Consider the following 27,449-nt stretch of genomic DNA (forward strand, 5'->3'; position numbering starts at 1 on the left):
TAACAGCTAATAAGCTGAGTAATCCGTAATCCATGAAGGTAAAAAGCTACTGTTTCAGAAACTGGAGGTAGGACCCCCCTGACCCCAGGAGACCTTGGCAGGTCCAACTTGTGCCTCCGGAGGACGGGCAGGCAATCAAGACGGCATCTGAGGCATCTGAGCCTTGTGCTCCAGGGCGAGAGGACCCCGCCCAGGACATAAAAGCCACCACCCAGGACATAGATGAAGGAACGCTGCAGCTTTTATCTGATTAACCTTTTCCCTGAATTCCAAACCCCTTACCTACACTTTCCTCCTTATAAAAAGGGTCTGTTTATAACGGAATTGAAGACGGCCTGTTAGGGTACAAACCTGCGGTCTTCTCAGATCGCAGACCATCTGAATAAAGCGCCTGTAAAGATTCCACCCTTGTCTCTGTTTATCGGGTCTGCTGGTGACAGGCAGCAAGAATGTCGGCTTTCACGGTTTCAGTGATGGATATCAGATTGCCTGGAATGGCTACATTTAAGAGTTATGTACTTTTACTTTAAAATGTACAATAAAAGTTTGCATCCGTTGCAATTATGCAAGGCAGGAGAGCATTTTGGGTCAATCTAAAAATCGAGGGAGAAGGGGCAGTCATACCGTTTCGGAATTCTTTCAGGGGGTATAAAAGCAAAATCGTTTACAACTTCTGAATTAATGTATACACATCTCCCTGAGAGGTTTGTCTCTTTGGGATGGCTGTTACCTGAGGCTTGTGGGAACTACCCCAAGTCCTTAATTTTACATTTAAAAGCGTTCCTCAGGAGTCACACAACAGTCCCCATCATTAATTTGGATTGAGAGGAATAGGAATTTTCTGGAATTAGGTTACTGCCATCTTTAAGCAAGAGACTTAGCTAGTTTTAAATGCTCTGGTCACTGCATATATATGTGTTATTTATTACGGCAGGTCTATTCAAGAGCATAAAATCTGTCATCTACAGTATTTTCCTGATTTTAAAAGAACGTGCGAAGAGAGGTAGAGCGCGTTCGCTTGGCTCTGCCCCTTCGGGCCTCCGATAACCACGCGTGGGATTAGCACAGTTGCTCTTTATCCTGGGCAGTGAGGAGTTCAACACTGTTCATCGTACCGCTACAGACTTCAGCGTGCGCATGTCTAGGACACACATGTTTACCAGCGTAAGTGGGCTTTTGGAATGGGTGTCTCTTGGCTGCATAGGTCACAAAGGGTGGGTTCCAGAACGGCTGAGGGAGTCAGCCTTTGTCCCCCCGCGTGCACCGCGCCGGGGCTCCCTGTCGGCGTCACAGCCCCGCTGCCCACCAGGCTCTCCTCGTCCCGCCCGCGGCCCAGGGCGGGGAGTGCGCAGGCGCGGGGCTGGGGACGCGGCCCCCGGCGACCCCCGCTGGGGCGCGCGCCGAGTCGCTGGCCTTCCAGCTCTCCCCCTCGCTCCTTTTCTCCCCCCACCCCGGGGGTTTACGGTGACCGGGACTGACGTCTCCCCAAACGCCGTTGGCAAGGTCGTAGTGCACAGCCCTCGCGCGGTACCAGCAGGGACCAGGCCGTGGGTGTCACGTGCGCGCGCCCCCGCGAGGACGGCGGCGCGCGCGGACCGGAGGCCGAGCCGGGGCCACGGGCGGGGCGGGGCGGCCGCGTGACGTGCGCGCTCGGCAGCTCGCGGCTCGGAACGCTTTGTGAGTCCCCGCTGGCGCTCAGCGCGGACGCTCTCGGCACCGGTTTGGGGAGCGCTGCGGGGCAGCGCCGCACCCGAGGAAGCCGGCCTCTGGGCCTGGGGGCCCGGCGGGGAGCCTCGCGGGCGGCGCCGAAGCGCCCGGGGCCGGGCAGGCACAGGTGGGCCGGCGGGGGGCGGGCGGGCAGCCTTCGCCCCTGCGCGGCCCCTGCGTGGGTGCCGGCGGGCGGGCGGGCGTGTGGCGAGAGCGCCCGGGGCCCTGCGGCCTGGCTGGGCGGATGCGGGCCGGGGGCCGGGAAGGCCGGGGCTCCTCTTCCCGAGCGCGGAGATGAACTTTTCAGTGAACGGGGGACGAGTTTGAGAAGTTGTTCTTGGTTAACCCCCAGCTCGTACCTAGGAGCCTCCGCGCTCTGCACCCCACCTCCCGCATCCCCCAGGTACTGGGGCCTGGAGACACTGCCCGCCCCCCCTCGGGCCGTGCGGTGGCGGCCTCCGGGAGCATCTGTGGGTCCTTCTGGCTGCCGCGCCCCCGCTGTTTGCGTCGAAAATAGCAGGATTTCGTAAAATCCCCCCCCCCCCTGCGTTCTTGCAGCTTCGGGAAAGTTCGTCGTCGCACCCTTTACGAAACTGCCGGCAGCCGCGACGCTGGGAGTGCAGGGAGCGTTGTTTTACTCTTTCGAGAACATTTATTCCTGCTAGTTACGGCTGAGCGCCGCGGAGACAGGCCATCAACCTACTTCCTGGGTCTGGAACAAGTTTTTCTTGGAATGCGCCTCCGGCCTGACGCTGCGAGCTCCGCCCGCGCGGGGCTGGCCCCGCCACGTGCTCGCCCCTCCCACTGGCCCGCCCCCCACTGGCCCGCCCCCAGCCACCAAGGCCCCGCCCACATTACCGCCCCGCCCCCTGGCCCGCCCCCAGCCACCAAGGCCCCGCCCCCGGCCGCCCGTCCCTCCCCGGCCCCGCCCCCGTGGTCACCGATTGCTTTCTCTGTCCCGGGAGGACTCCCGGTGGCCGTTCTCGTGCTGCAACCTAGTGAATTTGCGTCGGAGATCGTTGTGGCCTCTGAAATAATGGGCTTAAATACGTGAGCACGCAACCGCTTGTCTTTGAGACTTCCATACGCGCTCCCAAAAAGTAATAGAAGAATGTCCCCAATAATCAAGAGGTGTTTATGATTGGCTCGTTTTTTCTAATAACAGACCCCAGTGGGCGACTTCACGTGAAACCTGCTTGGAACTGGAAGCTTTTATCTGGAGGGGGGGGTCCCTTTCTGAAATGTCACTGTGTGCTTATGGGACCAGCTGGGGAGGGTGGGCAGCCAGGGCAGGAAATGGCACGTGGCTCTTGGGCAAGTGCCCACTTGGGTTTTCTTACTGTTTGTTTTAATTTTTCATAAAGGGCCGGATGCAGGGAGACAAGTGCCATCTGATTCAGGCCGGCTCTGAGGCTGACCTTTGGAATGTTGTCACTCCTGTCGGTGGTTACGGGACTGAGGCAAGGAGCCCGCGGCTCCGCTCAGAATTTTCCTGCTGCTCCTGAGCGTTTTCGAAAGCGCACGCGCAGTGGTTGGAGCAAACGTTTTACTTCTTTTGTGAGAACGTTTGAAAAGTAACTTACATGTCCCACTGATGTGTGACCTAAGGCAGTTGTATCAGTGTACGTAATTTTTAAGCATTTCATGCTTCTAGCTAAAGTCCCTTCATCGTGCCTGCCTGCCTTCTGCCTTCAGGGGCTGCCTGGTAAGGTTCGATTTAAGCCAACCGCCTTCCCACCAAAGATATCCCAAGTGTCCTCCACCCCTCCCTCCCTCGGTTCCCTCGTGAGCACAGGAAACAGCTTTCTCTTTGGAACTGGCCATTTCATCTCATTTTCCTGTCAAAGACGGTGGAACCTGTCTCTGAATGTCCCCTCCATTTATGGGCTCTGTCCTTGGGCAAGCTGCTCAGTGTCCTTGTAAAACATTTTCTAAATCAGATGCAAACTTGCAAGGATTTAAAAATTAAGTGACGCTTAGAACAGTGCTGAGGATGTCCAAAGAGTTTCCTAAAAGGTAGTGAGTTGAGGTGTGTCTAGAGGCCAGAGACCACGTGCCTTTTACGTTGGCATATGGATCGGAGGGTGGTTTTAGAGCAGTGCTTTTAATTTGCTTGTGAACCCCCCTGTTTTTCTTGTGGGACTGTCCCCTTTCACACATTTAGGGTGGTTCATAGCATCTTATGTGGTACTTTCGGGTAGCCGCAAAGGGTGAATCGCCCCACATACTGACGTTTGTATGGCGTAAGTTTGGGACATCGCTCTTACCCGTTTGCGAAAGAGTATAATATTGCAATTCTGTGCCCATCACCATCAAGTTTAAACAAATATGGTATTTTACATGGTTCCTCCTTCTTGAAATTGGGCTTTGATATTTCATGCCAACCAAGTTGGGGAGAGAAGGCTGAGGGTCTTGGGATTCAGCGTGTCATGTCTCATTTAATCCCCCCGCTTTTGGTATTTACCCTGATCACCCCTGACAGTCCTCTCTCCAGAGACATTGTATCTTGTGCTCTTGAAGGGAACAGCCTTCTTTCAGGGCTGGAGAGAATGGGGTCCTGGGTGCTGGGGGTAGGAGAGACCCGAGGGTCTCATTTGTACGTTAGCTTCTGATCAGTCCTGCGTTTCCAGCCCCACGTCTGCTCGCTCTTCCCCAGGAAGCTGAGTTCCATCAGTTCCCGGCCCACGGGAGGGTGTGTGATGGGTGTGAACGGGGGCTGCTGCTAGGGTTTCCTCCCTGCCAGCGGGGCCTCAGCTGTCCCTGGTCTGCTTTGGAGGTACCACGTGTCTTGTCTGTCCATCCTCCCCCTTTGTTCTGGGGAGTTAGCGCTGCACTTACCTTTTCTAAATTAGGAGAGGACGTAAAGTGTCTGGTGCACGCATCTCAGATTTAGAGCCCAGTCACTTCTTACACGTGTGCTCGCTCAGACCGTGATGACGAGTGCTCCCCGCACAGTGGGGCCTCTCCCGTCCCTTGCAGACCTACACCTGCCGCCAGGAAGCCTGATCCCTATTTCTCTCGTCAGGCACTGGTTTTGCCTGTTTTCCAGCTGTACTTGTGTGCAGTCATTCATACCTGTGTGGTCCCAGCACCAAGGCGCTTGTACCTGGCTGCCTCTGCTTCAGGAACTGGTGCGGTTCCTGAGGCCGCCCGCATTGGCCTATTTACTTACTCGTCATTTTCTGCGTGTTTATTGCGCCGTGGAAACATACCGCTGCTCGTCCCCTCTCCTGTGGGCAGGCCCCTGAGTTGTTTCCCGTTTGGGGCTGTTGCAAACGGAGCTGCCGTGACCGTCACGGCACAGGTTTTTGGGTGCGAGTTCATTCGTTTCTCCTGCTTACACACCGCTGAGGGGCCGTGCTGGGCCGTGGAGCGAGTGAAGGGCCCGCTTCCGTGGGAATCGCCTGTCTTCCGCAGCGTCGGCGCCCTCTGTCACGCACACGGGCCACGTGTCGGCCCCAGCGGCCTCCTCCCCGGCCCGTGGGTTGTTCCCGCATGAGCCCTCGGACATGCGTGTGGCCCTGCTGTTGTGTTTCAGTCCGTCTGCCCAGGAAGGAGCGTGGTGCTCACCTTTCCACGTGCCACTGAAATACGCGTTTTGTGAAGGGCTGTTCATGCTGTTTCTCATCAGAAGAGCGGGGTGCCTCTGCGGTGATCTTGTCAGAGACCTTTCAGTGGGGTTTCGGGCGGAGCAGGGCTCCCTGCGCTTGGGCACCCTGCCACCTCTACGTGGGAGTGAGGTAGCCTCAAGGCTTCGTCCCGGCATTTTTTCTCATTTCTGTCATCTCCAGGGTGTGATTCAGCCTCACTTTTGATTAGCTGGGCATGAGCTGTATTTATATTATGAATTTTATTTTATTTTATTTTTTATTTATTACCACTTAGGCATCCATAATTCTGTTATTCCCAGGAGTACTCTTGATTGGACAAACAAATCTAGCATCCACAATTCCATTATTTCAGAAATGCTCAGAAATAAACTTTCAGCCAAACAATCTTACTTCTCTAATCCCTTCCCAGTTCTGTTTTCTTTTACCCTCCAGGCGTATTTAGGTGGCCAGCGCCCTCAGGAGGTGTCTCCCCAGGAGGTCGGCCTGCCATGGAATTATTAAAGCCCCACGTCCGGGTGCCGGATTGTAATAGAACCCATGAGCTTTTCAGTTACGAGGGGCCCGATGGCCCGCTGCCAGAAGCATAACTCAACACTAGAGTTTGGTGAAAAGAAAAATAATTATTTAAAGGTTATACAGATTTAGATTATTGGTGGATTTCTGCTGTTAAGTCTTATTTTCTTTAAAACACCCACAAACACATCGTTCTGCCTCCCCCTACCAAACCAGGCTAGTTTTAGAAAAGTCAGATACAGTCTGCCTACTTCCCAGACACAGTTCAGCTTTGCCGGCAGCTGCCAATCATTCGATCCAGATTGGGGAGGTTTTGCCTGTGTTGTGGGGACCTCCAGCTCTTAGTGCAGAACCACGTGGAGTTTCCAGCCTCCTTGTAAACCACATGGAGTTCCTCCCTTCCCTCTCCAAGCTGCATGGAATTCTTTTGTTTTTTGTTTTAAAAGACTATTTATTTTTAGAGAGAGGGGAAGGGAGGGGGGAGAGGGAGAGAAACATCAGTGTGAGGTTGCCTCTTGTGCGCCCCCAGCTGGGGACCCGGCCCGCAACCCCGCACGTGCCCTGACTGGGAATCGAACCAGCAACCCTTTGGATCGCAGGCTGCGGTCAGTCCACTGAGCCTCCCCAGCCGGGTGTATATTATCCATTTTAGAATGACGCTCTTTGGTTCCCACCTTAAAGATAATGTGATAGAAAACTTCTGTTTCTTTTAAGAAATGGGAACACGGAAGTTATTCAGTAGTTGTCGTCTGTCTCACTTCCTTGCGTTTTTAATGGAAACGGTGTCTGGGCCTGAGCGTGTTCCGTCGCTGCCCGTTCAGCCGCTCCCGCCGAGCGCTTTTCCTGCGTCCGTGCTCCTGGCCGGCGAGGGACTGCAGCCGCGGGCAGCACCGGCGGGCCTGTCCCCTCGAAAGCCTGGACACATAACAAGCAAACACACAGTTCAGTCCGATAATGAAAGCTAATTACGTGTTTTGCAGAAATGGAGCAGGAGCCACAGAATGGAGAACCCGCCGGAATTAAGACCATCAGAGAAGCCTACGAGGCGGCCTTTTCCTTCGTGAACAGAGGACTGAGCACGGACGAGCTGGGCCAGAAGGAGGAAGCCAAGAACCACTACAAGCAGGGAATAGGGCACCTGCTCCGGGGACTCAGCGTCCCGGCCCCGGGCGCCGAGGCCGCGGGGCCCGCGTGGGAGTCCGCGCGGCAGATGCAGCAGCAGATGAAGGAGACGCTCCAGAACGTGCGCGCGCGGCTGGAGATCCTGGAGAAGGGCCTCGCCACGTCCCTGCGCAGCGACCTCCAGGACGTGCCCAAGCTGTACCCGGAGTTCCCCCCGAAGGACGCGCCCAAGCAGCCTCCGCAGCCCCAGCCCTTCGGCTCCGCCCCTCCGCGCGCGGCCGCCCATGGCAGCGCCTCGGTCGCCCCCGGGGCCCCGAGCCCCGCCTGCCCGGGCCGCCCCGCGGAAGCGCCGCCTGCCTACAGCCCCCAGGCGGCCGAGGGCCACTACACCGTGTCCTACGGGACGGAGTCGGGGGAGTTCTCCTCCGTGGGGGGGGACTTCTACGGGAGCCACTCGCAGCCGCCGCCGCTGGAGACCCTGGGGCTGGATGCGGACGAGCTGATTCTGATACCAAACGGGGTGCAGATTTTTTTCGTAAACCCTGCGGGGGAGGTGAGCGCCCCTTCCTACCCTGGGTACCTCCGGATCGTGCGATTCTTGGACAGCTCCCTCGACACGGTCCTGAACCGCCCGCCCGGGTTCCTGCAGGTGAGCCCCGGAACGTGCTGATGTGGGGACGGGCGTGAAACGCACCATTTTTGTCTGTTAATATCTACAGTGTGGCTAAGGCGGTGCAAGAAGATCGTTTGACGTTCTAGTTCCTCTTAAATATGTCCCTGAAATTTATGGGCTTTGAGTGTCTGTGTTTGTGTGTGGTAGCCTTTCTTCCTTTCTTTTTTTCTTTTTTAGGCTGTAAAAATTACTATTGGCCTATTCGAGAAATTAGAAATTAATTTGGTTTTAAGTGGGCAGACTTTGAATTTTTGGGCTTCTGAATACTGTTTTTCTCTTGGTTTTAGTTTTACTGTACTTTTGAACCCATTAAACGTGGGGTCCGTGCGTTCAGAACGTGGACAGATGGCCCCGTGGCGGTGGAACTGGGCGAGGCGGCCCGGGGTGGGTCAGCCCGTCTGTCTGGTCCGTGGCGGCTGCCCCGGGAAGGCCTGTCACGGTGTGTCGAGGAGGTTTGGGGGTGCTCCCATTCAGCCAAGGTGGTAAGGACGTAGTCCACACGGAAGGAGTCACAGCATGGAGGGAACGCTCGCCCACACTTTCACACCTGAATCAGTCAAGTATGATCTTGACCGTGTTTGTCAAACCCATACTTCTGCTAGTGCTTTTATATATTTTTAAAGATTTTATTTATTTTTACAGAGGGAAGGGAGGGAGAAAGAGAGTGAGAGAAACATCAGTGTGTGGTTTCCAACTGGGAACCTGGCCCACAACCCGGGCCTGTGCCCTGACTGGGAATCAAACCGGCGAACCTTTGGTTTGCAGGCCGGTGCTTAGTCCACTGAGCCGCCTGCACCAGCCAGGGCTCTGGGTGCTAAAGACGAGCCCCCGGGAGCCCTTCCTAGAGGGCGTTTGCTTTCTCGGGGTGCACACTAGCAGCAGCCATCAGCGTAACCCAGCGTTGTGTTCTGGTCTCTGTCGGGTAATTACTCAGCGTTGTGAATGCTGAGTTTCCGATCGAACAATCTGACTGGCTTCCTGGCGCTTGGAGGGTTAGATCAGTAAGTGCCTGCAGGGCACTAGAAAGCAGTGTGACTTGTTTCCCCCCAGGGGGTGTCTCGTTGGCATGGTGAGGAGAACCCTCACGTGCCCCGACCGTTATTTATCCAGGGCTAGACTCCCGCTGGGCAGCAGCGGGCTGCCGAGGCTGCCTGCGTGGAGACAGTGCAGGTGGGGAGCAGTAGGGTCCCGGCGCAGCCGTCTGGGCGGTGTGCTGGAAGATGGGATTAGCAAGTGGCGGATTTTCATTGGGCCTTGCTGATGCTGATGGTTCTATAAAGCCTGGTAAAACGCTCTTCCGGCTTCGAGACACGTACTTTCTGGTGTAACAGTTTTAAAGCCGCGGTGAAAACCTGCCTCTGTTCACTGGTTCTTTTTTCTCTAAACGTCCTTCCAGGTCTGCGACTGGCTGTACCCACTGGTTCCCGATAGGTCTCCGGTTCTCAAGTGCACGGCCGGGGCCTACATGTTTCCCGACACGATGCTGCAGGCGGCCGGGTGCTTCGTGGGGGTCGTCCTCTCCTCCGAGCTACCGGAAGACGACAGAGAACTCTTCGAGGACCTGCTGAGACAGATGTCGGACCTCCGGCTGCAGGTGACCAGTGTGGTTGCCTTCGGGATGGAGAGGTCCCTTGACGTGAGCCCAGGCGGTGTCACTCCGGGGGGCACAGCCTTTCCCGCCGTTCACGGCAGAGCCCACACTTGCCTTTGTGCCCACAGCCGAGCTGCGTGCGATGCGTCACAGGAGATAGAAACCACAGAAGGAAATGGGGAGCAGAGCAGTCCTGGGGTGGGGGTGGGGGCGGCACGACTGCCGGGAGGCCGGTGGGCGGGGGGCCCTGGGGCGCAGGTGATGCAGAGGTGCTGCAGTGCGGGGGTGAGCCTGTCCCCGTCGAGGCCCCCGTGCGTGGTGGGCGGAGGGGCGGGCTGCAAGGCCCAGATCAGCTGCGCAGACCCCTGCGCCTGGCCTGCCTCTCAGGTCACCCGGGGGGTGGAAGCCTCCCCTGCGCTTTGCGCCCTGTCCTGCAGCGATCCGCCGCGATTTTAGAGTTCACATCAAGTACCGTTCGCTTATCACACGTGTGTTGTCCACTGTGCGGTGGGCCCCGTGGCCGGTGCCCAGGTGGAGCTCCTCGGCCGGGGTCCTCGCCACCGCGCACAGTGCCAGCCGCCCAGCCAGAGGTGCCTGTGCGTGATTGGCCGTCCCGAAGCCATGCCGAGGGGTAGTGAGGGGTCAGAGGGCGTCGCGCCAGGCCTGGGTCACAGGAGGTGGCCCGACAGCGAGGCACAGACCTTCGGTGACGGCAGCCGCGGGCCACGTGGACGCCGCCCACAGATCTGAAGCCCTAATAAACATCAGGGGGAGATGCTCGTTTCCTCTTTCTTTCTAAAAGAAGTTTTTTTCCAATGAGAGAGGGGAAGGGAGGGAGGAAGAGAGGGAGAGGAACGTCAGGTGGCTGTCGTCCGTACGCGCCCTGACCGGGGACCACACCTGCGACCCAGGCCCGCGCCCCGCCGGGGAATGGAGCCCGCAGCCGTGTGGGTTGCTGGGCGAGGCCCACCCCACTGAGCCGCCGCGGCCAGGGCTCCAGGTCGTTTCTGTTTGGTTTCTGTGCTTATTTTGTGTGTTCTTTTCCACGTGCAAGTGAGGTGGTGTTTGCCTTTCTCTGACTGACTTCCGTGGCATCATGGTCTCGAGGTCCATTCATATCGTCACAAAGAGTCGACTTTCATTTTTGATGGCAGAGTGCATGTGCTCCCTGCCCACCACCATTGTGCTTTGGTCAGAGCATTTAGCCCGTTTATATTCAGAGTAAGTTCGGGTGGGTGTGCAGGTCTCGCCATTTTGCTGTTTTCGGACGGTTTTTGTGGTTCTCTGTTCCGTTCTCAGGCCCTTGCTCCTTCCCGTGTGCGGTGACCATGTCCTGCGGTGCTGTGCCAGGGCTTCTTGGTTTTGTGTGTGGCGTGCAGGGTTCTGGTTTGTGGTTCCCACGGGCTTCCTCTCGACCAGGCTGCCTCCCTAGGGGTCTGGTGGAGCTGCAGGCGCCCTGAGTTCGGACACGGCCTCAGGGCCCTGCCGTTTACTCGGCCAGGCCATGCTCGTCTCGGTGGTCACTTCTACTCCTTCTGTGTGCTTGTTTGTGCCCCTCAACCTACCGTTGTGATCACGCGCGCTTCCACCCCCGCCTTTGCTGCTGGTTGATCCACTGCATTTATGACGTGTCAACGAGAAATTTTTCTTGGCGATGTTTTCGTATTTATATTTTAATTTTTTTTCTTAAGGGTATCTAACATTTGTGTGATACTGGTTTACAAGTAAATCCTTCAGCTTTTTCTTGTCTGGGAAGCTGAGTATCTGTCCTGTGATTCTCAACAGTAGTTTTGCTGGGTGGAGTAGTCTTGGTTGTAGGTCCCCGCTTTTCATGACTTTGAATACTTCCTGCCAGTCCCTTCTGGTCTGAAATGTTTCTGTTGAGAAATAGCTGACAGGCTCCCTTGTACGCAACTAACTGCTTTTTTCTTGATGCTTTTAAGATTCTCTGTCTTTAACTTTGGCATCTTAATTATGACGTGTCTTGGAGGGGGCCTCTTCAGGTCCATCTTGTTTGGGACTCTCTGCCCTTCCTGGACTTGCTTGTCTGCTTCCTTCATCAGAAGTTCTCAGTCATTATTTCTTCCACGTTCTCTATCCCTTACACCCTCCCCTCTCCTGCTGTCCTTGTGATGACGTTGTTGTCCTGCTTGATGTTGTCCCAAAAGTCCCTTAACTGTCCTCAGTTTTTTGGATTCTTTTTCTTTCTGCTGCTCCGACTGGGCGTTTATCACTATCTGTTGTTTCAAATCACTGGTTCTAGCCCCTGCTTCAGCAGATCTGGGGCTGGCCCCATGTCGCATACTCTTCATTTCAGTTATCCCACCGTTTCTGACTGGCTCTTCTTCATGGCCGCCCTCTCCCTTTGCTTTCCTGTCTTTTGTAGGAGTTCTCGCTGAGGCCGCTGAGGATCCCTATAACCCGTGTCTTGAACTCCGCATCCAGGAGGTTGCTTGTCTCCATTTTTAGTTCTTTTTCTGGAGTTTTGTTCTGTTCTTTCATTTGGGCCACATTTCTTTGTCTCCTCATTTTGGCGGCCTCACTGTGTTTGTTTCTGTGCGTTAGGCAGAGCTGCAGAGCTGCTGTGTCTCCCAGGCTTGCAGGTGGCCTTTTGTAGCAGGTGTCCTGTGGGACCCAGTGGCACAGCCTGCCTGGTCCCCTGAGCCAGGTGCTCCCATTGAGCCTTGATTGCTGTTAGCATGTCAGTGGGGCAGACCGGCCCTCGGGCTGACAGGCTGTGAGCACCGGCCACGGGGTGCAGGTGCGTCTGTTCCGGGGACACTGAGGTCCCTGCCCAAGTCAGCTGCTGCTTGTGCTCGGCCGGGGCCACCTGGTGGGAGCTGCGGGCCCCCGGCCTGGGAAAGGCGGGGCTGCGCACCGAGGCTGTCGCTGCCAGGGTCAGGCCGGGGGCCGCTTAGCGAGAGGTGCCGGGCAGGGTACCGGAGGCTGTTGCTGCTTGTTCGGGCTGTGTGGGCCTTTCCGAGGTTTTAGGGAGGTTTGCAGTGCAGGCCGAGGCCGGCTGCTTGGGAGGGGCGGCTGCTGAGTGAGGTTCGGAGGTGCGTGCGTGGGGGGACGGGCGAGAAGGGTGTTCCTAAGCTCAATAGAGACTCAGATATGGTGCCCACTGGGGGCTTAGCAAAGCAGGGGTGGCACCTGCCGGCTCTGTCTGGAGAGCTGCCCCCCAGCCCTCGCTCTGAGGCCGCGCGCTGCCATCCCGCCCCGGGTGTCCCTGGTGTTTCCCAAGCTGCCGTCCCCCCGTGGGAGCCGAGGGCAGGTGTCCAGGAGGGGCTGCATGCTGGGTCTGCAGCAGCCCTGGTCTCTCCCAGAGGCCTTTCCACCGCTGCTCACAGCCAGCTCTTGCAGGGACCCCTTGCTCCTCAGGGGCAGCCTCCACGCCTGAGAAGTCCCTCCCGATTCCCAGCCTTCACCCGTGGCTGTCTCGCGAGTCTCGGCCTGTCTTCTCCATGTCCTGAGGTGCAGGACGTCTGTTCTGGGGCTCTGGGGGCTCTCGGGGGGCTGTTCTGTCATTGGGTTGTGAGCGCTTGGTTGTGGGAGGAGGCCAGCCCAGTGATCCCCTCCTGTGCCATCTTGGCCGGAAGCGCATTTATTTACAGTGTGCAGTGCAGAGAAGCCACACGGGAGTGACCCGCCAGCCGTTCAAGGGTCAACCGTAGTTTCCTTCGATTTCGGTTTCAAAAGGTTGCTCCCGTTTTCTCAGGGTGTCAAATACACTCTGAATCCCTGCCTCTGTCTCCAAGGTCAAAGGTCACAGAGCAGCACCGGCTCCGTGAAGGGCGGAGTCACGTCAGCATGAGCTGTGAGCTCTGGGTGTGGGGATGACGTGGTCGGTGACCCACGCATACTCGGGCCCGGTCAGCATGAAACGCTCGGGTGCTGTCAGCAACGCCCGGGCCGCAGAGTGGTGTCCCGTGTGCGCCCACGGACAGGCGCTTACAAAGGCGGGCGCCAGGGCGTGAGCCTCAGCTCTGCCCTCCGCTCCCCAGCGGAGAAGGGGCCTCCTTCAGTTCCCAGAGCCGCGTCCCTGCACGCCCGCGGGCCCCGAGCTGGGGGAGGAAAGGGCCCTTTTAGTTCCCACGCTCACCCTGTTGGGCTTATTTTACGGCTGCGTGTCTGAGTTGGCTCTGTGGTCCCGACTGGAGACAAGTTAGTTCCCAGCTCCACGTTGCACCTCTCTCTTTGACGCTTTAGTGTTCCTTCAAGTGTACGCCAGCCGGATACCTTTAGTAACCAAAAAACAACCTGCCACCAGCTCTCCGACAGGGCGGAGTGGTTACACTGGACGTGAGTGTCGCTAGTCGCCTTTCAACGTATTTAGTCTTACGGCTCCTAAGCCGTCCTGTTGCATAACTCAGGTCCAGTGGAGCGGCCTCTGATTGGATGGCGACTCGCCCCGACAGGCTGCTGTGAGCGTTTATTCCTTGTCTCTGGAGTGTGGTTTCGGTCCCGGCTGTGCGCTAGGAGCGCGGGGAGCAGGCGCTGCCGCAGGTGCGGTTCCAGAGCGCGCGGCCCGTGGCCCCGAGGAAGGTCGCCCGGAAGGGCCGCAGCCGCGCTAAGCCGAGTGCTCTCCCTCTAGGCGAACTGGAGCCGGGCGGAGGGAGAGGATGAACTCCAAATCCCGGGCAGGGCCAGGAGCCCCTCTGACCGCCGGAAGGAAGCCGGTGGCTCTGCCGGGAGGCAGGTGGGTCCTTCTCGGGACCCGGGCAGTAAGGATGCGCGTCACAGAGGAAAGCGGGGTAAAAAGGTGAGTGCGTTACGTGAAAGCGCCATGCGGGGGGCGGGGGCTTCTAATCCACGCTGTCCGTCACCCGTTAAGTTACTCCTACACGGTCTCATCCCCGTTTACCTAACAAGGCCAGTCGGGTCTCGGGGTCACCGGTGACCGTAACCAGCACACTTAGCATTTCCCTTTCCAGGGGTTTGTTACTTCAGCTGTTTTAAAAGATATTCCATGTTTTGAGGGATAGGTATTTTTTTTGCCACTGTTTTTAAGACTTCTGTATTTACGTTAACGACGCAAACGTTTGTGGGCCTTGCGCTGTTCCCCACCTCCCCGGAGCTGGGGCCGAGCATGCTTCTTCTTAGCCAGCATTTTTGTTCATTTCCTTCCTTCTTCCGGGACGGTCAGCGGGACAGAGGAGGGTTACTTGGAACGGTTAGCAGTTCATTAGTAGTTTCTTCTTTCGTGTCTTAGGTTCTGAGTGTGTGATAGGCCATCGGTGGTAGGTCTGGATCAGAATCCGTCAGCATTTGCTAAGGGCTGCAGTGCCGAGCCGGTGGGAAGAGTGGGGGCTGATCGTCTCCAGGAGCGGGCGGTCTGGTCGGGGCCAGGTTGGCGGAGCCCCTGGCTGTCCGGTGTGATGGGCGGATGAAGGCGCGCAGCTGCAGGGAAGGCTGGGCGGTGCCTTCCGTCCGAGGGACGCCCTGGCCTGTCAGTAAGGGTGGGTGCATGGCCGCCGCGGGGAGCATTTGGGGGCCCCCCACCCCCGGCGGCCGTGAGGGCCGAGGCGAGTCCTGGCAGATGAAGGGCCGGCTGCACCGGGAGCCGGTTGTAGGGACCCGAGGCAGCAGGAGCAGCGCAGACACGTGTGTGGGGAGAGAAAGCGCATGCGTGAGTGCGGAGTTGGGAGAGCTGGTGCTGCTGGTGTCGAGTCCCGCGTGGTGAGTGCGCGAAGCTGTCGGGGTCGGAGGGTGGCTGACGGGTGCCCTGCACTTCCTTGTGAGGTGTCGCAGCGGCTGATGTTGGGCGTCTTAGACTCACTTTGTGGGGATGATGGGCGTCTAGATGGTTCCGAGAAATACATTTATTTAAAAAAAAATTTTTTTTAAGTTAATGCACAAGAAAAAAATCCAAAGTTACAAAAAGATGCTGCGTGAAAAGTAAGCTTGTCCCGCTTCCTGTCCCGAGCCTCCCGGATCCCTGCCCTCTGTGGTCACTTGCTGCTTACTGTCCTTCCACGTGTGTGCCATGCATGTTCAGATGCATGGTCACTCGCATGCTTATTCTGTGTGGATATATGTACATGCATACACGAGTAATGTTTAATACACATGGCAGCATGTAACACATATTATTTTCCTCCTTGGTTTTCCCTTCACAGTGCATTTGGAAATAGACCTTCATTATGAAAAAATTTAATACCCTGGGTTAAAAAGTGAAATTCTATAAGAAGGTGCGTGCACAGAACAGCTCTGCCGCCCCCTCTGCCCGTGTCCCCAGCGCCTGCTGGGGTCCCGCTGGGGGCTCAGTCCTCCCGGGGCCCCTGGTGGCCGAGCATTGGAGCAGGGGCGTCGCTGTCCCATCGTCACAGAGGTGACGCGCAGGCTGGGCCGCCCTGTGTTTTTGATAACACGTTGAGGGGATCTTCCCAGGTCAGTAAACGGAGAATTTCCTCAGTTCCTTTTTTACAGCTGCCGGGTATTTCATCGTATGGATACATCATAGCTTCATCAATTTTTTATTGACAGGTATCTGGCGCGCTTCCATTTTTTATGTTATAAACAATACTTCAGTCGATAACTTTGTAGATCCATCGATCATACATTTGTTCATCAGATACGTTCTTAGAAGTGGGGTTACTGAGTCGCAAGATAAACGCAGCTGCAGTTTTGATAGGTTTTGCTGAGTGGCCCTTCCTGAGGGTCGTAGGCGCCGCACCCGGCCGGGAGCGGGACGCGGCAGCCCCGCAGGGGAGCGGCGGTCACTTGCAGTGTCCGGGTTTGGTTTTACTACGAGGGAAGCTGACCGTGCGGTGCTGTCTGGTGACGGCGTAACTGAGGTCCTAGTTCTTTCTTCTCAGTTCCCAGGGGCGCTGTAACTTAGACTCCGGCCGCTGCCAGATATTTCGTTAAGTTTATAGTGTACTCAGTTTTTACTTCCGAGTGGCTTTTCCCTTGCAGTTTTTGTCTTGTTTTTAAGCTTCTGTATTTTAAGTGAAATTCTCTTTGGATCTCTGCTGGGCAGTTTGATTTTCAAGTTATTTTTTATTACGAGGTTCTGAGTTCTTAGGTGAAAGAATTTAGCTCCGAGCGTTTGAGAATTGGGTCTAGTTCTCGTGACAGCGGTGGGATTAGCAAGTACAGGTATTTCTGTGTCCCCATTTCTGGTCAGTGGAAGGGCAGGTGGTTCCGTGTTCGTATGTTGTTATTTTTACTTGGTTTATGTCAAACCCAGTTTACTAGGTTACGTCCCTCCTCGCTGACTGAGCATTTACCAGAAATCGTCTGGCCTAACTGAGCACCATGTGCATCCTAATGCCCAGGAAGCGCGTAGCTGTGTGGCCCCGGCAAGGAGGGAAATACAACCCCAGCGCGCTCTGACGCCCACCGTGGGGGGTCGGGGGTGTGTTGGCGTGTAAACCGCACTCGCCCGGGGCTGCCTGCGCCAGACCCGGACGCTTCCCACTGCCGGCACTGTGGCGTTGCCCCCGGAGCTGTAACATGTCCTGCTGGCCAGGTGGGCGGGGACGTGCTCACTGACGAAGCCTCGGGCTTGCTGGCTTAGTGTTTCATTACGGAGGGCTTGTGAGTCTTCCTCTGAGCACTTTCCTGTTTCACGTTTTGAAATGTGTTTGCTCCCCAGGCTAAAGAGGCTTCAGCTGAAGAAGTGAGTCTGAGCCACATGGTCCCCTGTGAGCCGGGCACAGAAGAAAAGGCAAAGGAGTTTCCCGAATGGAGTGAGAAAGTGGCCCAGAACATTCTGACGGGTATGCAGTCATCACGTTACCTCTCCTCTGCTTTAGTGGGAAACCTGGGGGACCCGAGAACGTTTCATGTTTTGGTTCTGAGCGATCAGTTTGTAGGCACATGAACAGAAATAGGAGGGGCTGGTTTTTGGAGCACCCCACGTAGCTGTACAGGCGTAAGTTCCCAGTCTCCTCCGCTTTACTCATGGGGAAAGGGGGCGAGAGGCCGCAGGAAGCCGCAAACTCTCGTATCGCCCCGAACGTGAAATCGGTTCTTTCCCATCCCCCTTTGAAGTCCCCTGAGCCCCCGTGGTGTTCTCCCTCTGCCTCTCCTCCACCCTAGGGGTCTGATGCTCCCCTGTCCGTGGAAGCAGAGCGGCCCTCGTGCCCCCACAGCAGGGCAAGCTCGAGGGGACCGGACCAGAGCCCGGCCGTCTGGGACATGGGCCCCCTGCCCGTCGTGGTCAGAAAGGGCCTCAGATCAGCTGCTTTAAAACCAGAGTGATCGGGACTGGCGTGCATCTCCCTTTTTGGTGACCATCTGAGCTCTTCAGTGGCGGTGCCTCTCGGGTGTAGACCACCTTTTTTAGTTGTAAAACCTGTTGCCGGTCACTGCTCAGTAAGCCAGTCATTCAGAAGGCCATCAACACAGGTTTCTGCCTTGCAGTGACAATTCCTGACAATACGTGTGCGTCACAAGCAGAGGAGACCCTCGGTGTGAAACCCACAAGCTCAGGCAGGTGAGAGGTGACCGGGGAGCGAGCCAGGGGCTCCCAGCGTGCCATGCCGCATGTCGGTGTGCTGCGTGAGACGAGAGGAGCTGAGAAAGTGTTTAAGGGTACAGTTGTCACCGTTAAAAGGGGCCCTTGAAAGAGATTCTCAAAGAGGTTGTAAGAAAAACCTCTGCTCCTATACCTGCCGCTTAGCGGCACAGGCCTGAGCCGTGGTTCTGTCGGTTTCCGGGGAGCCTCTGCCCGCAGACGTGGGTGCTTAAGTCAGAGGTCGTTTTCTTAAGCTTTTTAGTTAGTGCCGTCGCTGTATTAACTCAAAAATCAGACCATCCCAAACTTCACGGGAGGACAGACCCTGGTGATGCACAGGAGTCCTGTGGGCCAGGGGTCAAAGTCACCACAGGGCCGGGGTGTCTGCTTCCCATGGCAGGCCCTGGGCGGGGAGGCTGGGGCGCATGGCCCCTCAGCGGCTGGGGGCTGCGTCACCGGGGCTGCTGCGCCTGCGCGGCTGGCACGGGCGTTGGGAGGACCCCGCACCCCAAGCTGCCGGGGGTGGGGGGGGGCGCCTGCACGTGGCCTCCCTGCGCGCCACCCCCTTGGCCCCACGGCCTCTGCGTGGCAGCTCGGGGCTCCGAGCGGGACGGCCCAGCCGACGGGCAGTCGGTACACTTTGGGGGTTCCGGCGCCACTCGTTACAGGCGAGTAACCAGCCTGCCTGGGTCCAGGGGCGCATGACAGAGCCCGCTTCCCAGCAGGAGGAAGGTCAAGGTCATGTTGAGAGAGCGTGTGGATCGAGAGGCGCTGTTTTGGACGCCTTTGGAAACTACCGCCTACCTCACAGTCGGGGGCCCCTGGGCACCGCAGGGCTCCGGACGCCGGTTCTCCGGGAGCGGGATCATCCCGGGGCAGGGCTCCCGAGCGGTCCCGGCAGAGCTCGCAGCATCTCCGGGCTCGGAGCTCGTCCTTTTCACGCTACACCCTGGGGCCAGACTTCCGGGAACGGCCTCGCAGGGGCGGCGTTAGACCCACGCACTGCGCTCGGAGCGAACGTCTCCCGGCGTGCTTGTCAGTGAGCGAGTGAAGAGCCAGTGGTTCGCCAAGCGGGGCACGAGGGACAGGTGCGGGAGCACGCGAGCGACGGCGGGGAGGGCGGGCCGGAACGGCGAGGGCCTGTTGGCACGGACCCACGCGGGCTCCACGGGCGTGTGTGGCCCACGCTCCCGACGGATCCCGTGCACCAGGCGCGTCGAGGGTGAGCTGGTCGGGGCGAGCTGCGGTCTGGCTTTCCGGGGGCGCAGGTGAGCGGGGGCGCAGGTGAGCGGGGGCGCAGTAGCGATTGGCGCCAAGGTGCCCGCGTGGGAAGCCTGGCCTTGGCCTCCGGGAGGCGGCCCCAGCGTCTGGGAGCGCACGCGGGCGACCGGAGACAGAGGAGGCTAGTTTGTTCCCCGCTGCATGTCTGCGGGAACGGGGCACAGCGTGCACGTGTGGGTAGACTCCATGTGAATATATCTGGCCCCACGCGTGCCATTGAGAAGCTCTCGAGCTGCCAGTGAGACGCTGTGCGTCCGTGTCTTCAGTGGCGGCGTCTCCAGGTCACGTAGCGTCACGTCTGCTGGGCTCTCCCGCGGCGACAGCTTCTTCGTAACCCACATCTGGCGTCTCTTAACTCGTCCTGTGCCTCCCCACGGTCCCGTTTCCATGGGTCTTGGCAGCTGGGTCCCGTCCCTGCCTGCTGCCCCCGCTGTGGTCACCGCGTCCCCTGCAGCCCTTCGTGCACCGTCACTCGTTCCTCCTTCAAGCTTGTCAGCCCGTAACTTCCCTGATCTCTCTTGGCCAGACGCCTGCGGTCCCTCCATGGTGGCGGGGGCTCATGGCTGGGGCCCGAGTGCCTGGCTGTGAGGGCAGGACGGGGCTGGGCGGGGGCCGCAGGCAGACGCGCGGTGACACAGGATGATTTCACTTGGCGCTTCCGTTGCTGGCGCCTCTCAGTAAACAGGTCTGGTTCTCCCACGGCCCCTGGATGCCTGCTCACGCGTGGGATGACGTCGCTGTGTGAGAGCCCTGCCGGGAGCTCGGGAGGGCGTGTCCCTCTTTGCCCATTGCTCGTGTCCCGCTTTAAAAGCCCGTCCCGGGTGGGCGTGGCCCAGAAGGAAGCAGCCAGCACCATGGGCTCTCCCTGGGCAGGGCGGCACTTGCCTCCCCAGGGAGCCCTGCCCCTCCTGTCTTGTCTTTTCCCAGCTCCTCCCTCCCCCCCCACCCTGGGCCCCAGGGCCTTTGCACTGGAGACGGCTCTGCCGCCCCTCGCCCCTCTGCAGCCTCTTCCACTCAGCCACCCGAACCCACGCGAAGCAGAGGGCCGGCATCTGGCCTCCGTCTCCTCTCCAGACGCCCAATCCCCGCGCCGTCCTGGGGTTCTCATGCCTTTGCCGCACGGGGTCACGGTGCAGGCTGGGGAGTGCTGAGACCCAGAGGTTTGGGCTCCGGACGGAGGGAGGAGCAGGCCCCTCCTCCTGCCCTCAGAGGGACGCGGGCCAGCGTGTTCGGCCTCGGTGCCCCCGGGGGCGGCTCCTGGCGTCCGGTCGGTGTCGTCCATGTCTGTGGCCCTGAGGGCCACGTGGGGGCAGGCGGTGCCCGGGCCAGGCAGAGAGAGCAAGGACTCCTGGCCCTTGGGTCCGAAGCCACCCTCGTGGTACCATGAGCCCGGGTTTGTGCCCCACGTAGTGCGGTGTGGGAAGCCGGGGTCCCCGCCAGTCAGTGGCGGCTGAGGCGTGCAGAGCTCTCCCTGCGTGGCCTGTGCCACGCGTGTTCCAGGTGAATGTACTTCAGACACGTGGGTGCCTGGGCCTGGTCTTGAAAGTTGATGGTGTGTCTGGTATTTGAACTCTTGGATTTTTTTTTCCTGCTGATTAGTTATTAACGGGTTTAAAGCCATGATCAGTCTATAATGTTGTGCACTGTAAACTTTTCTTTGGAAAGGTGCTTCCTGGGTGAGTTGGGGTCTCGTCAAAGGTGCTGAATTCACTGGCAAAGCCATCCAGAAAGGGGCCTCTAAACTCCGAGAACGGATCCAACCAGAAGAAAAACCGGTGGAAGTGAGTCCTGCGGTGACCAGGGGACTCCACATAGCCAAGCAGGCCACGGGCGGCGCGGCCAAAGTCAGCCAGTTCCTGGGTAAGTGACTCTCGCGGCTTCGCTGCTTTTCGGGTAAATGAAAAGTGACCTCCAGATTCAAGGTCCCCTGCGCGCTCCTTCGGGGCCGTGTGACTTAAGAGTCGAGAGTCGGGACAGAGCGGTTTTGCCTTCGGCTCCCACGGGGTCTGCAGACCAGTCGTGGGGTCTCCGCCTGCAGAGCCTCAGCTGCAGTCCTGGGACCCACACACCTGCCGCGTCAGGCCTGCGTCCGCACGCAGTCCCAGGCGGTGCTCGCTGGCGTGGGACGGCTTCCAGGAGCTCTGGGTAGAGGTCGCTGGGGCCGTGTGGGGAGGGTCCTGCCCGTGTGTCTGCTGTCCTCCAGGGGGTGACGTTATTGGAAGGTGGCTGAGGGCAGGGTCAGCGGGGGTCGGGGCGAGGGGGTGGTGTTGGAGCCAGGCCGGCGGAGGGTTCTGCTCTCAGCCCGGGGCGGCGCTCGTCCACCCTCAGCCCTTCTCCTGGGACAGCCTGACAGCGGGGTCTCCGGGGGGATGGTGGGAGCTCCTCGGTGGGCTGTGCTTAAGTTCCGTGAGATGACTGTCTTAGTGCTCAGTCTTCCTGTGAGTCAGATTTGGGTTTGTTTACTTTTACACGGACTTAGACACCCTGTGGCTGTTCCAGTGAGACGCGGGCAGACACAGGGAGCACCAGGCGCGCTCAGCCGGCCCCAGGAAGGCGGACGTGGCCGTCTTGCGCTGCAGCAGCCAGATAGGAAAGCGCATCATTTTCTTCTGAGCAGATTGCCCAGAAGAACACATGTCTGTAAGAGGCAGGAGCAAGGCCACCGCAGGCCCGCCCTCGCCCCAGACAGCAGCCACGGTCCGCACCCAGCCGGCCTGGGCCCCGTCCTTGGTCCCCGTCCTCGGTCCCCATCCTCAGACAGGCACGGGGGCTGCGGCGCAGCGGCTCTCGCGCGGGGGGTGAGTCGGGGAAGGCGCCCTTGTAAGTGGTCCCTGTGGCCCTCAGTGGACGGTGTCTGCAGCGTGGCCACCTGCGTGGGGAAGGAGCTGGCCCCGCACGTCAAGAAGCACGGCAGCAAGCTGGTCCCCGAGTCGCTCAAGAAGGACCGGGACGGGAAGTCTCCGCTGGACGGGGCCATGGTGGTGGCCGCGAGCAGCGTGCAAGGTAGTGTGGGGGCGGGAGGGCCGCTCCTGGGGCCGGCAGGCCGCGCGCCAGGGCGGCTGACTCTGCCGCATCTCCGCAGGGTTCTCCACCGTCTGGCAGGGCCTGGAGTGCGCAGCCAAGTGCATCGTCACCAACGTCTCGGCAGAAACCGTGCAGACCGTGCGGCACAAGTAAGTGGGAGCGAGTGTTCTGATGGTCACGTCTCCTGGGGCCTCCGTAAAGCCGGCGGCTCACACGACGGTGTGGCTCTTTTTATTAAGTGTCTGGTGACTCGTCACTCGTTCTGTTCTTAAGTAGGTAGAGCGTTATTAAAGGGGGGATTCACACAGGTAAGGAAGTGCAGGGTTTTGGTGCAGATTTTGTATTTTTGGTGCTTAGAGAGGAGAACGTGATAAGAATAGCACTTGACAGTGGTTCTGAACCGACTTCCTTGTGTGGAGGGTGTGTTGCTGTTCTTCTAACCCTTTCCTCCAAAGACCCGTGGAGTGAGAAGTAGCAGGCCAGCGAGGGGGCGGGGGGGCTTGTATTTCCAGCTGCAAGGGCCCTGGAACCTCAGCAGTGACTTCAGGACGGGCGGGGCCGTGGGGCACAGAGGGTCTTGTTCGGGTGCTCAGTTCTCATGTATCCGTCAGCGGCTGTCTGGCCCAGAGGCGGGGGTCGTCCTTTAGGAGAAGAAACGGCCAGTGTTAGGCCAGATCTTTCTCTCTGAAGAAATGGAAGAGCTAGTTGTTCTTTGATTTTGTTTTCCTTTACTTATATAAGTTTATATTTATTCACACACGTGGATGTAAATGTAATAGATTGATATTTACATTTATGAATTTTATTTACACTATGGAAAGTATTTGTTGGCGTGAGCCTTTGTGTTTTTCTGCTGTAACCCAAGTGATATGGTACGAGAAAGGAAGTCCGTGTTCTTCAGACCTGTGATAAATTACCCGCCCAGGGAGTCGCTTTCAGTCTCTTTAATTCTGTGCATTCTGCGTAGGAGAGGAACAAGCATCTTATGTAAGTTTCCTGAGCTGGTTGCTGGTGGCGTGAGCCAGTACAGAGGGCTGAGTCTTTCATTTAGACGCACTTAGAAGCAGGTTGTGTTAACAAGTATGTTCTCCGTCTTTTATGCTTTTGATTATGATTTGGGACCATGTCCATTGAGTATGAATGGTTTGCCTGAGGGTCCGCGTAATTCATGACACTCTTAAAACTTTCAGGCACATGCGTAGCAGCCTCAGGAAGATGTCATTTTTGTCAGGTCCGTTAATTTGCCGTATTTTAGCTCCAGGAACAAGAAGGCCTCCGGAAACAGTGAACAGCGGCGAGTAACTCAAACCCGCCGTATTGGGTTGCAGCGCGCCGTCTGCTGAATAATTCACCCCTGCGCCGCACGGCCCTCGGGCCGCCTCCGAGGCCCTGGTTTTCCAGCCTAAACTGTAGAGGAAGATAACCTAAGTACGTGAGGCTTCTTTTTGCCCCCCCTCAGGAATATTTTAGGTTAGGACACATTTGTGAGGGGTGAGTTTAGTAAAAATATTTTCCTGTAAGGAGTTTACTCTTTTAAGGCCTCATGTTTTGTTGGTTTGTTTAGTGAGTTTTAATGGCCATTCCCCTCACATTTGCATGGGGTAGAGGGACCGATTCAGATCCACTGAGGGCAGCTCTGGGCAGCGGCCGCGTGACCCAGACCCTGTTCTGTGTGACACGCTCTGCAGGGTCACCCAGGGACAGCCTCCTCTCCTCCGTTGGGAACTGCAGAGTCCAGCACCATCGCTGCGCCCTCCGGTGATTTTCCTCGTCTCTAAACACCCTGAGTTCCTGCCACAGTTTCCTGTTTGGGGTGATTTCCAGGTCCTCCACGCATGTTTTTCTCAGACCGTGGAGCCCAGGTGGGCGCTGCTGTCCCAGAGGGGCCGTCCCAGACTGGACACGTGGGGACTGGCCGCCCGGCCCTGGTCGTGGTGAGCGTCAGGAAGGGACCGAGTGTGCCTTTTTAGTGGCTGTCCCTTCATCGACCCATGTCACAGCTGGCATTTTTCATGAGCCTTTTATTTAAATTCCAATCTCTCACCCTGTTTTTGGACGCCTGACATTTGTACCTATAGCTAAGAGTGTCCCTCGTGCGCTTGCTCCATTTCTGCTCTCCGTTTCGGCTTCCGAGTTGGAAGCATGAAGCGTGTCCTGCTCCCTTTCATGTTGTGTCGTCTGAGGCTGGAGAGGCAGGCCTTCCCCGCACCCTAGGTTTGCTCCGCGCCCTTCCGTGCCGGGGTCTGTCGCATGCTGGCGACAGGCTGTCCTCCTGGGGACGTCCCCCGGGGTTGGAGGCGCGTCTCCCCGCGGGGTTTCCCGCCTCGCTGCCCGTCAGCCTCTCAGGGCGCTGGCGTCCGCGCTCGCCCGTGACGGCGGTGCTGAGGGTCACTGTGCTATGTCCCCTGTCCTGTCCCGGCGGTCATCGGCGGACGGCCACAGTTCCCTCCGGTATGCCGGCGACCCCCAGCCCTTTTTCCTGTCCCACTGCGTCCTTCAGCAACCACAGCCCTTCTTACAGGAAGCTCCGCGGGCCTGAGTGTATTTCCCTCCCGTCCTGGCTGAAGGGAAAACGGAGCCTGAGCGCACACTGTGATTTTGTCCGTTCCCAGGTGCTGAGTTGTGAGTGAAAGCGAAGCCTAACCTCTGACTTTGCTTTCAGGGATAACACGCTAACCACGTGACTTATGTCATAGTCACGCGGGAGACCTGGACTCTCACGTGTGACCTCACTGTACCCACGCTTTTCCAGGTACGGACATACCGCGGGGGAGGCCACACACAGCGCCGTGGACTCTGCCATCAACGTGGGCCTGACCGCCTACAACCTCGACAACCTCGGCATCAAGGCCATGGTCAAGAAGACCGCCAAGGAGACCGGGCAGACCATCCTGGAGGACTACAAGCTGGCCGACCACACCAGCGCGGGGGGCGCCGGCGGCGGGTCCACGGCGGACGCGGACGGGGAGAAGGCAGAGCCGACGGGGGCGGGAGGGAAGCGGGGGGCCAAGAAGAAAGGCCCGTGACGCGGCGGACGCGGTGGCGCCAGGAGGTGGTGTGGGCGCCCACGGGCGAAGCGGGGCCGCGAGGTGTCTCCTGGCCGGGGCGGCTGTTTCCCGCGCTCACGGCCGGTGCTGAACTCGCTGGGAGGGGCCCGGCGTTCTGGTCTCCGTCTGGCCTTAGAAATACAGTTTCATTCTCAGTATTTTCTCTAAATGCGGCTCACGTTTTGCAGTTAAGACTAATAATAACACGTGCCCTCATTAAACCTGAAGTTAAACTATTTTTATATTTGCTACCTTTCAGAAAGCAAAGTAGGAAATTATTATATATTTGCATAAAACTTGGCATTTAGTAACCTTGGCTTTATTGGTGCCGGGAAGGAAAGACTGAAAATCCCGTTTCCTCTTTTTGCACTAACAGTGGGTTCTTTTAGGGGCTTGTCAGGATTTACAGCATATAAGCTAAACGAAGACTATTCCTAAACCTAAAGAATTCTCAGATAATATTTTAAAGACTTCCAAAACACGGAATAGACTCATCGTGAGAAATAAAAGGTTCTCCAAAATTGCTTAGTGGCTAACCCTTCATTGGGAAGCAAGGTGGTCTTCTTGATTTAAAATGAACAGACAGATTTTCAGTCTTCTGGATTTAGGCTGGTATTGATGGAGGAGCCTGGTAGGACTGGTGGTGTATTAACATTCACAGTGATTATTAGCCTAATCGGACAGAAGGCACTGTAAGAAATCAGTTCACCATAACTACTTCTGTCAGCTTCTCCAAGGGGCTGAAGTTTTATAAAAACGATTATAAACAGTATTGAGTTTGTGGGTAGTAAGTATACTTTTATTTTGGAATTCAGTCATTGGAATTTTATATATTAAGCCAATAAGTTATTAGGAAGAAAAGGTTTTATTCATAATTAATGCAGAGAATGTGAAGACTTAGGTTAACCCCCGGAGAGGGGCTGCGGGCAGGATGTTCACAGACCCGTAAACTCCCAGTGTGCGTGCAGGGAAATACCTCATGGCCTTTTACTCTTTGCTTCTTGATTTTAAAAGCTTGCCATTGGTTCTCATAGTTCTCATCCATTCTGATATTTTTTGGGACCTCTAATGGCTACTTAGTTTATAGAGCTTATTTGAAACGGCCTAAATAATGCCCTTTGTGGATAAACTGTCTGAATTACTGGGCCTCATACATCCGTGGGCCTGTGTGATGTTTCAGGGACACGTGGAGTTGGCGGAGTCTCTCCCTGAGGCCAAGGAAACGGTACTCACGGCAGTGGGAATAAATCGGGTGAGTCGCTTCTGGCCATTTGCTGCCTTAAGAAATGGAGTGACAGACAGTGGAGCTGGAAGTTTAAAAAGTGACCTTAGACCGGAGGTCAGCAGGTATCTGGAGGTGGTTGGACTTCTTCCCGCTGCTCCCTTGGCGGTGCGTTGCCTTTTCAGATCTAGCAGCTGGACCACGTTTTGATAAGTGTAACTTCTGTGTTAGAATTCAACCGTATGTGTGTCTTATGAATGGAGAAGGGGCCACATACTCCTGACAGGCCCCGGCCTCGCAAACCCGGGGGGCGAGGGTCCGCAAGGACGCTTCCTGGGCTGCGGCTCGTTGACGGAGGTCAGTCTTCCCCTTGGCGGAGCCTGGCCGCCTCCTGCCTCCATGGTAACAGCTTTGGGATGTCGGAGCGACCCCGGTGTCCCAGAGCCCGCAGGGCGCAGGAGCCCGCGGGCACCGACCACGCGCCCCCCTCCCCCGCGCCGTCTGTGCTGTGCGTGGTGGGGGCGCCTGTGCCCACCGGTGTGCGAGGCTGTTTCTGTCGCGCCTGCCGCCAAGCTCCGAGGCGCCCCGCGCTGCTTCCCTCCGCCAGCGGGTCTCCTGCGACCCCCGGTTCCCGTGTTAAGTGAGCAGTAGAGCCGCCACTTCCCCACGCGTTTGCTCGGCCGCTGAGCTGCCGCCTCCTGGCAGCTGTCGGTTTGGCTCAAATAAACTAGGACGTTCTCTACAGGTTCCGGTGTCTCTTATGTCCACACACACATCCTCTCTCTGGTGGGTTTACTGTAACACCCAGCGACGGCCGGGGCTGAGGCGGCCACGGGCCTGCAGTCGGGCTGGGAGCTGGCGGGGCCGATGGCCCCCCGTCCTGCTCTGGGGACCCGAGGCCGGGCAGCTGGCGCCGCCTGCCCTTCTGGGAGCTGCAGACGGGAGGCCCGAGAAGAGCCCTGGCAGCCCGTGCCCGAGGCCAGGCGAGACCACGTCCTCACGGGAGGGTCAGCCGAGTGCGTCCTCCTCAGGCTTTTTGTCCCAGCCAGCCAGTTACCCGACTGAGGGACAGCCACCACCGCAGGGAGAGCCGTCTGCGTGACCCGGCCACTGCGTGATGTGCAGGGCTTCACTCTCCCCTGGCACACCCAGAGGGACATGTGGCCCAAAGCCGGGGCTCCCTGCGGCCCAGCC

At 57.7% G+C, this 27,449-nt stretch overlaps 1 protein-coding gene across 4 annotated transcripts; it reads left to right on the forward strand.

Annotated features, from left to right (window-relative positions):
* Positions 1-1,098: 1,098 nt before the first annotated feature.
* Positions 1,099-25,202, forward strand: SPART (spartin). Of its 4 annotated transcripts, XM_090257988.1 has the most exons (9): positions 1,629-1,834; positions 2,266-2,417; positions 6,812-7,602; positions 9,023-9,220; positions 16,818-16,941; positions 20,628-20,822; positions 21,807-21,965; positions 22,045-22,135; positions 24,739-25,202. In XM_090257988.1, exons 3-9 carry the CDS (start codon positions 6,814-6,816, stop codon positions 25,010-25,012), a joined length of 1,830 nt encoding a protein of 609 aa, XP_090114114.1. In that variant the 5' UTR covers positions 1,629-1,834; positions 2,266-2,417; positions 6,812-6,813; the 3' UTR covers positions 25,013-25,202. The 4 variants fall into 4 exon arrangements, with proteins under 4 accessions (XP_090114115.1, XP_090114117.1, XP_090114114.1 ...); XM_090257989.1 differs by lacking the exons at positions 1,629-1,834; positions 2,266-2,417 and adding an exon at positions 1,099-1,164; XM_090257991.1 differs by lacking the exons at positions 1,629-1,834; positions 2,266-2,417 and adding an exon at positions 1,483-1,503.
* The last annotated feature ends 2,247 nt before the right edge of the window (positions 25,203-27,449 follow it).

Source organism: Furipterus horrens, unplaced genomic scaffold, assembly GCF_987537825.1.
Source record: "Furipterus horrens unplaced genomic scaffold, mFurHor1.1.pri manual_scaffold_12, whole genome shotgun sequence".
NCBI lineage: Eukaryota > Metazoa > Chordata > Mammalia > Chiroptera > Furipteridae > Furipterus > Furipterus horrens.

Excerpts from the sequence above, each read along its gene's own strand:
- SPART (XM_090257989.1), top strand. The coding sequence starts at position 6,814 with ATGGAGCAGGAGCCACAGAATGGAGAACCCGCCGGAATTAAGACCATC. Across the intron at positions 7,603-9,022 it reads GCCCGCCCGGGTTCCTGCAG|GTCTGCGACTGGCTGTACCC; the intron begins GTGAGCCCCGGA and ends ACGTCCTTCCAG. Across the intron at positions 16,942-20,627 it reads GGCCCAGAACATTCTGACGG|GTGCTTCCTGGGTGAGTTGG; the intron begins GTATGCAGTCAT and ends TTCTTTGGAAAG.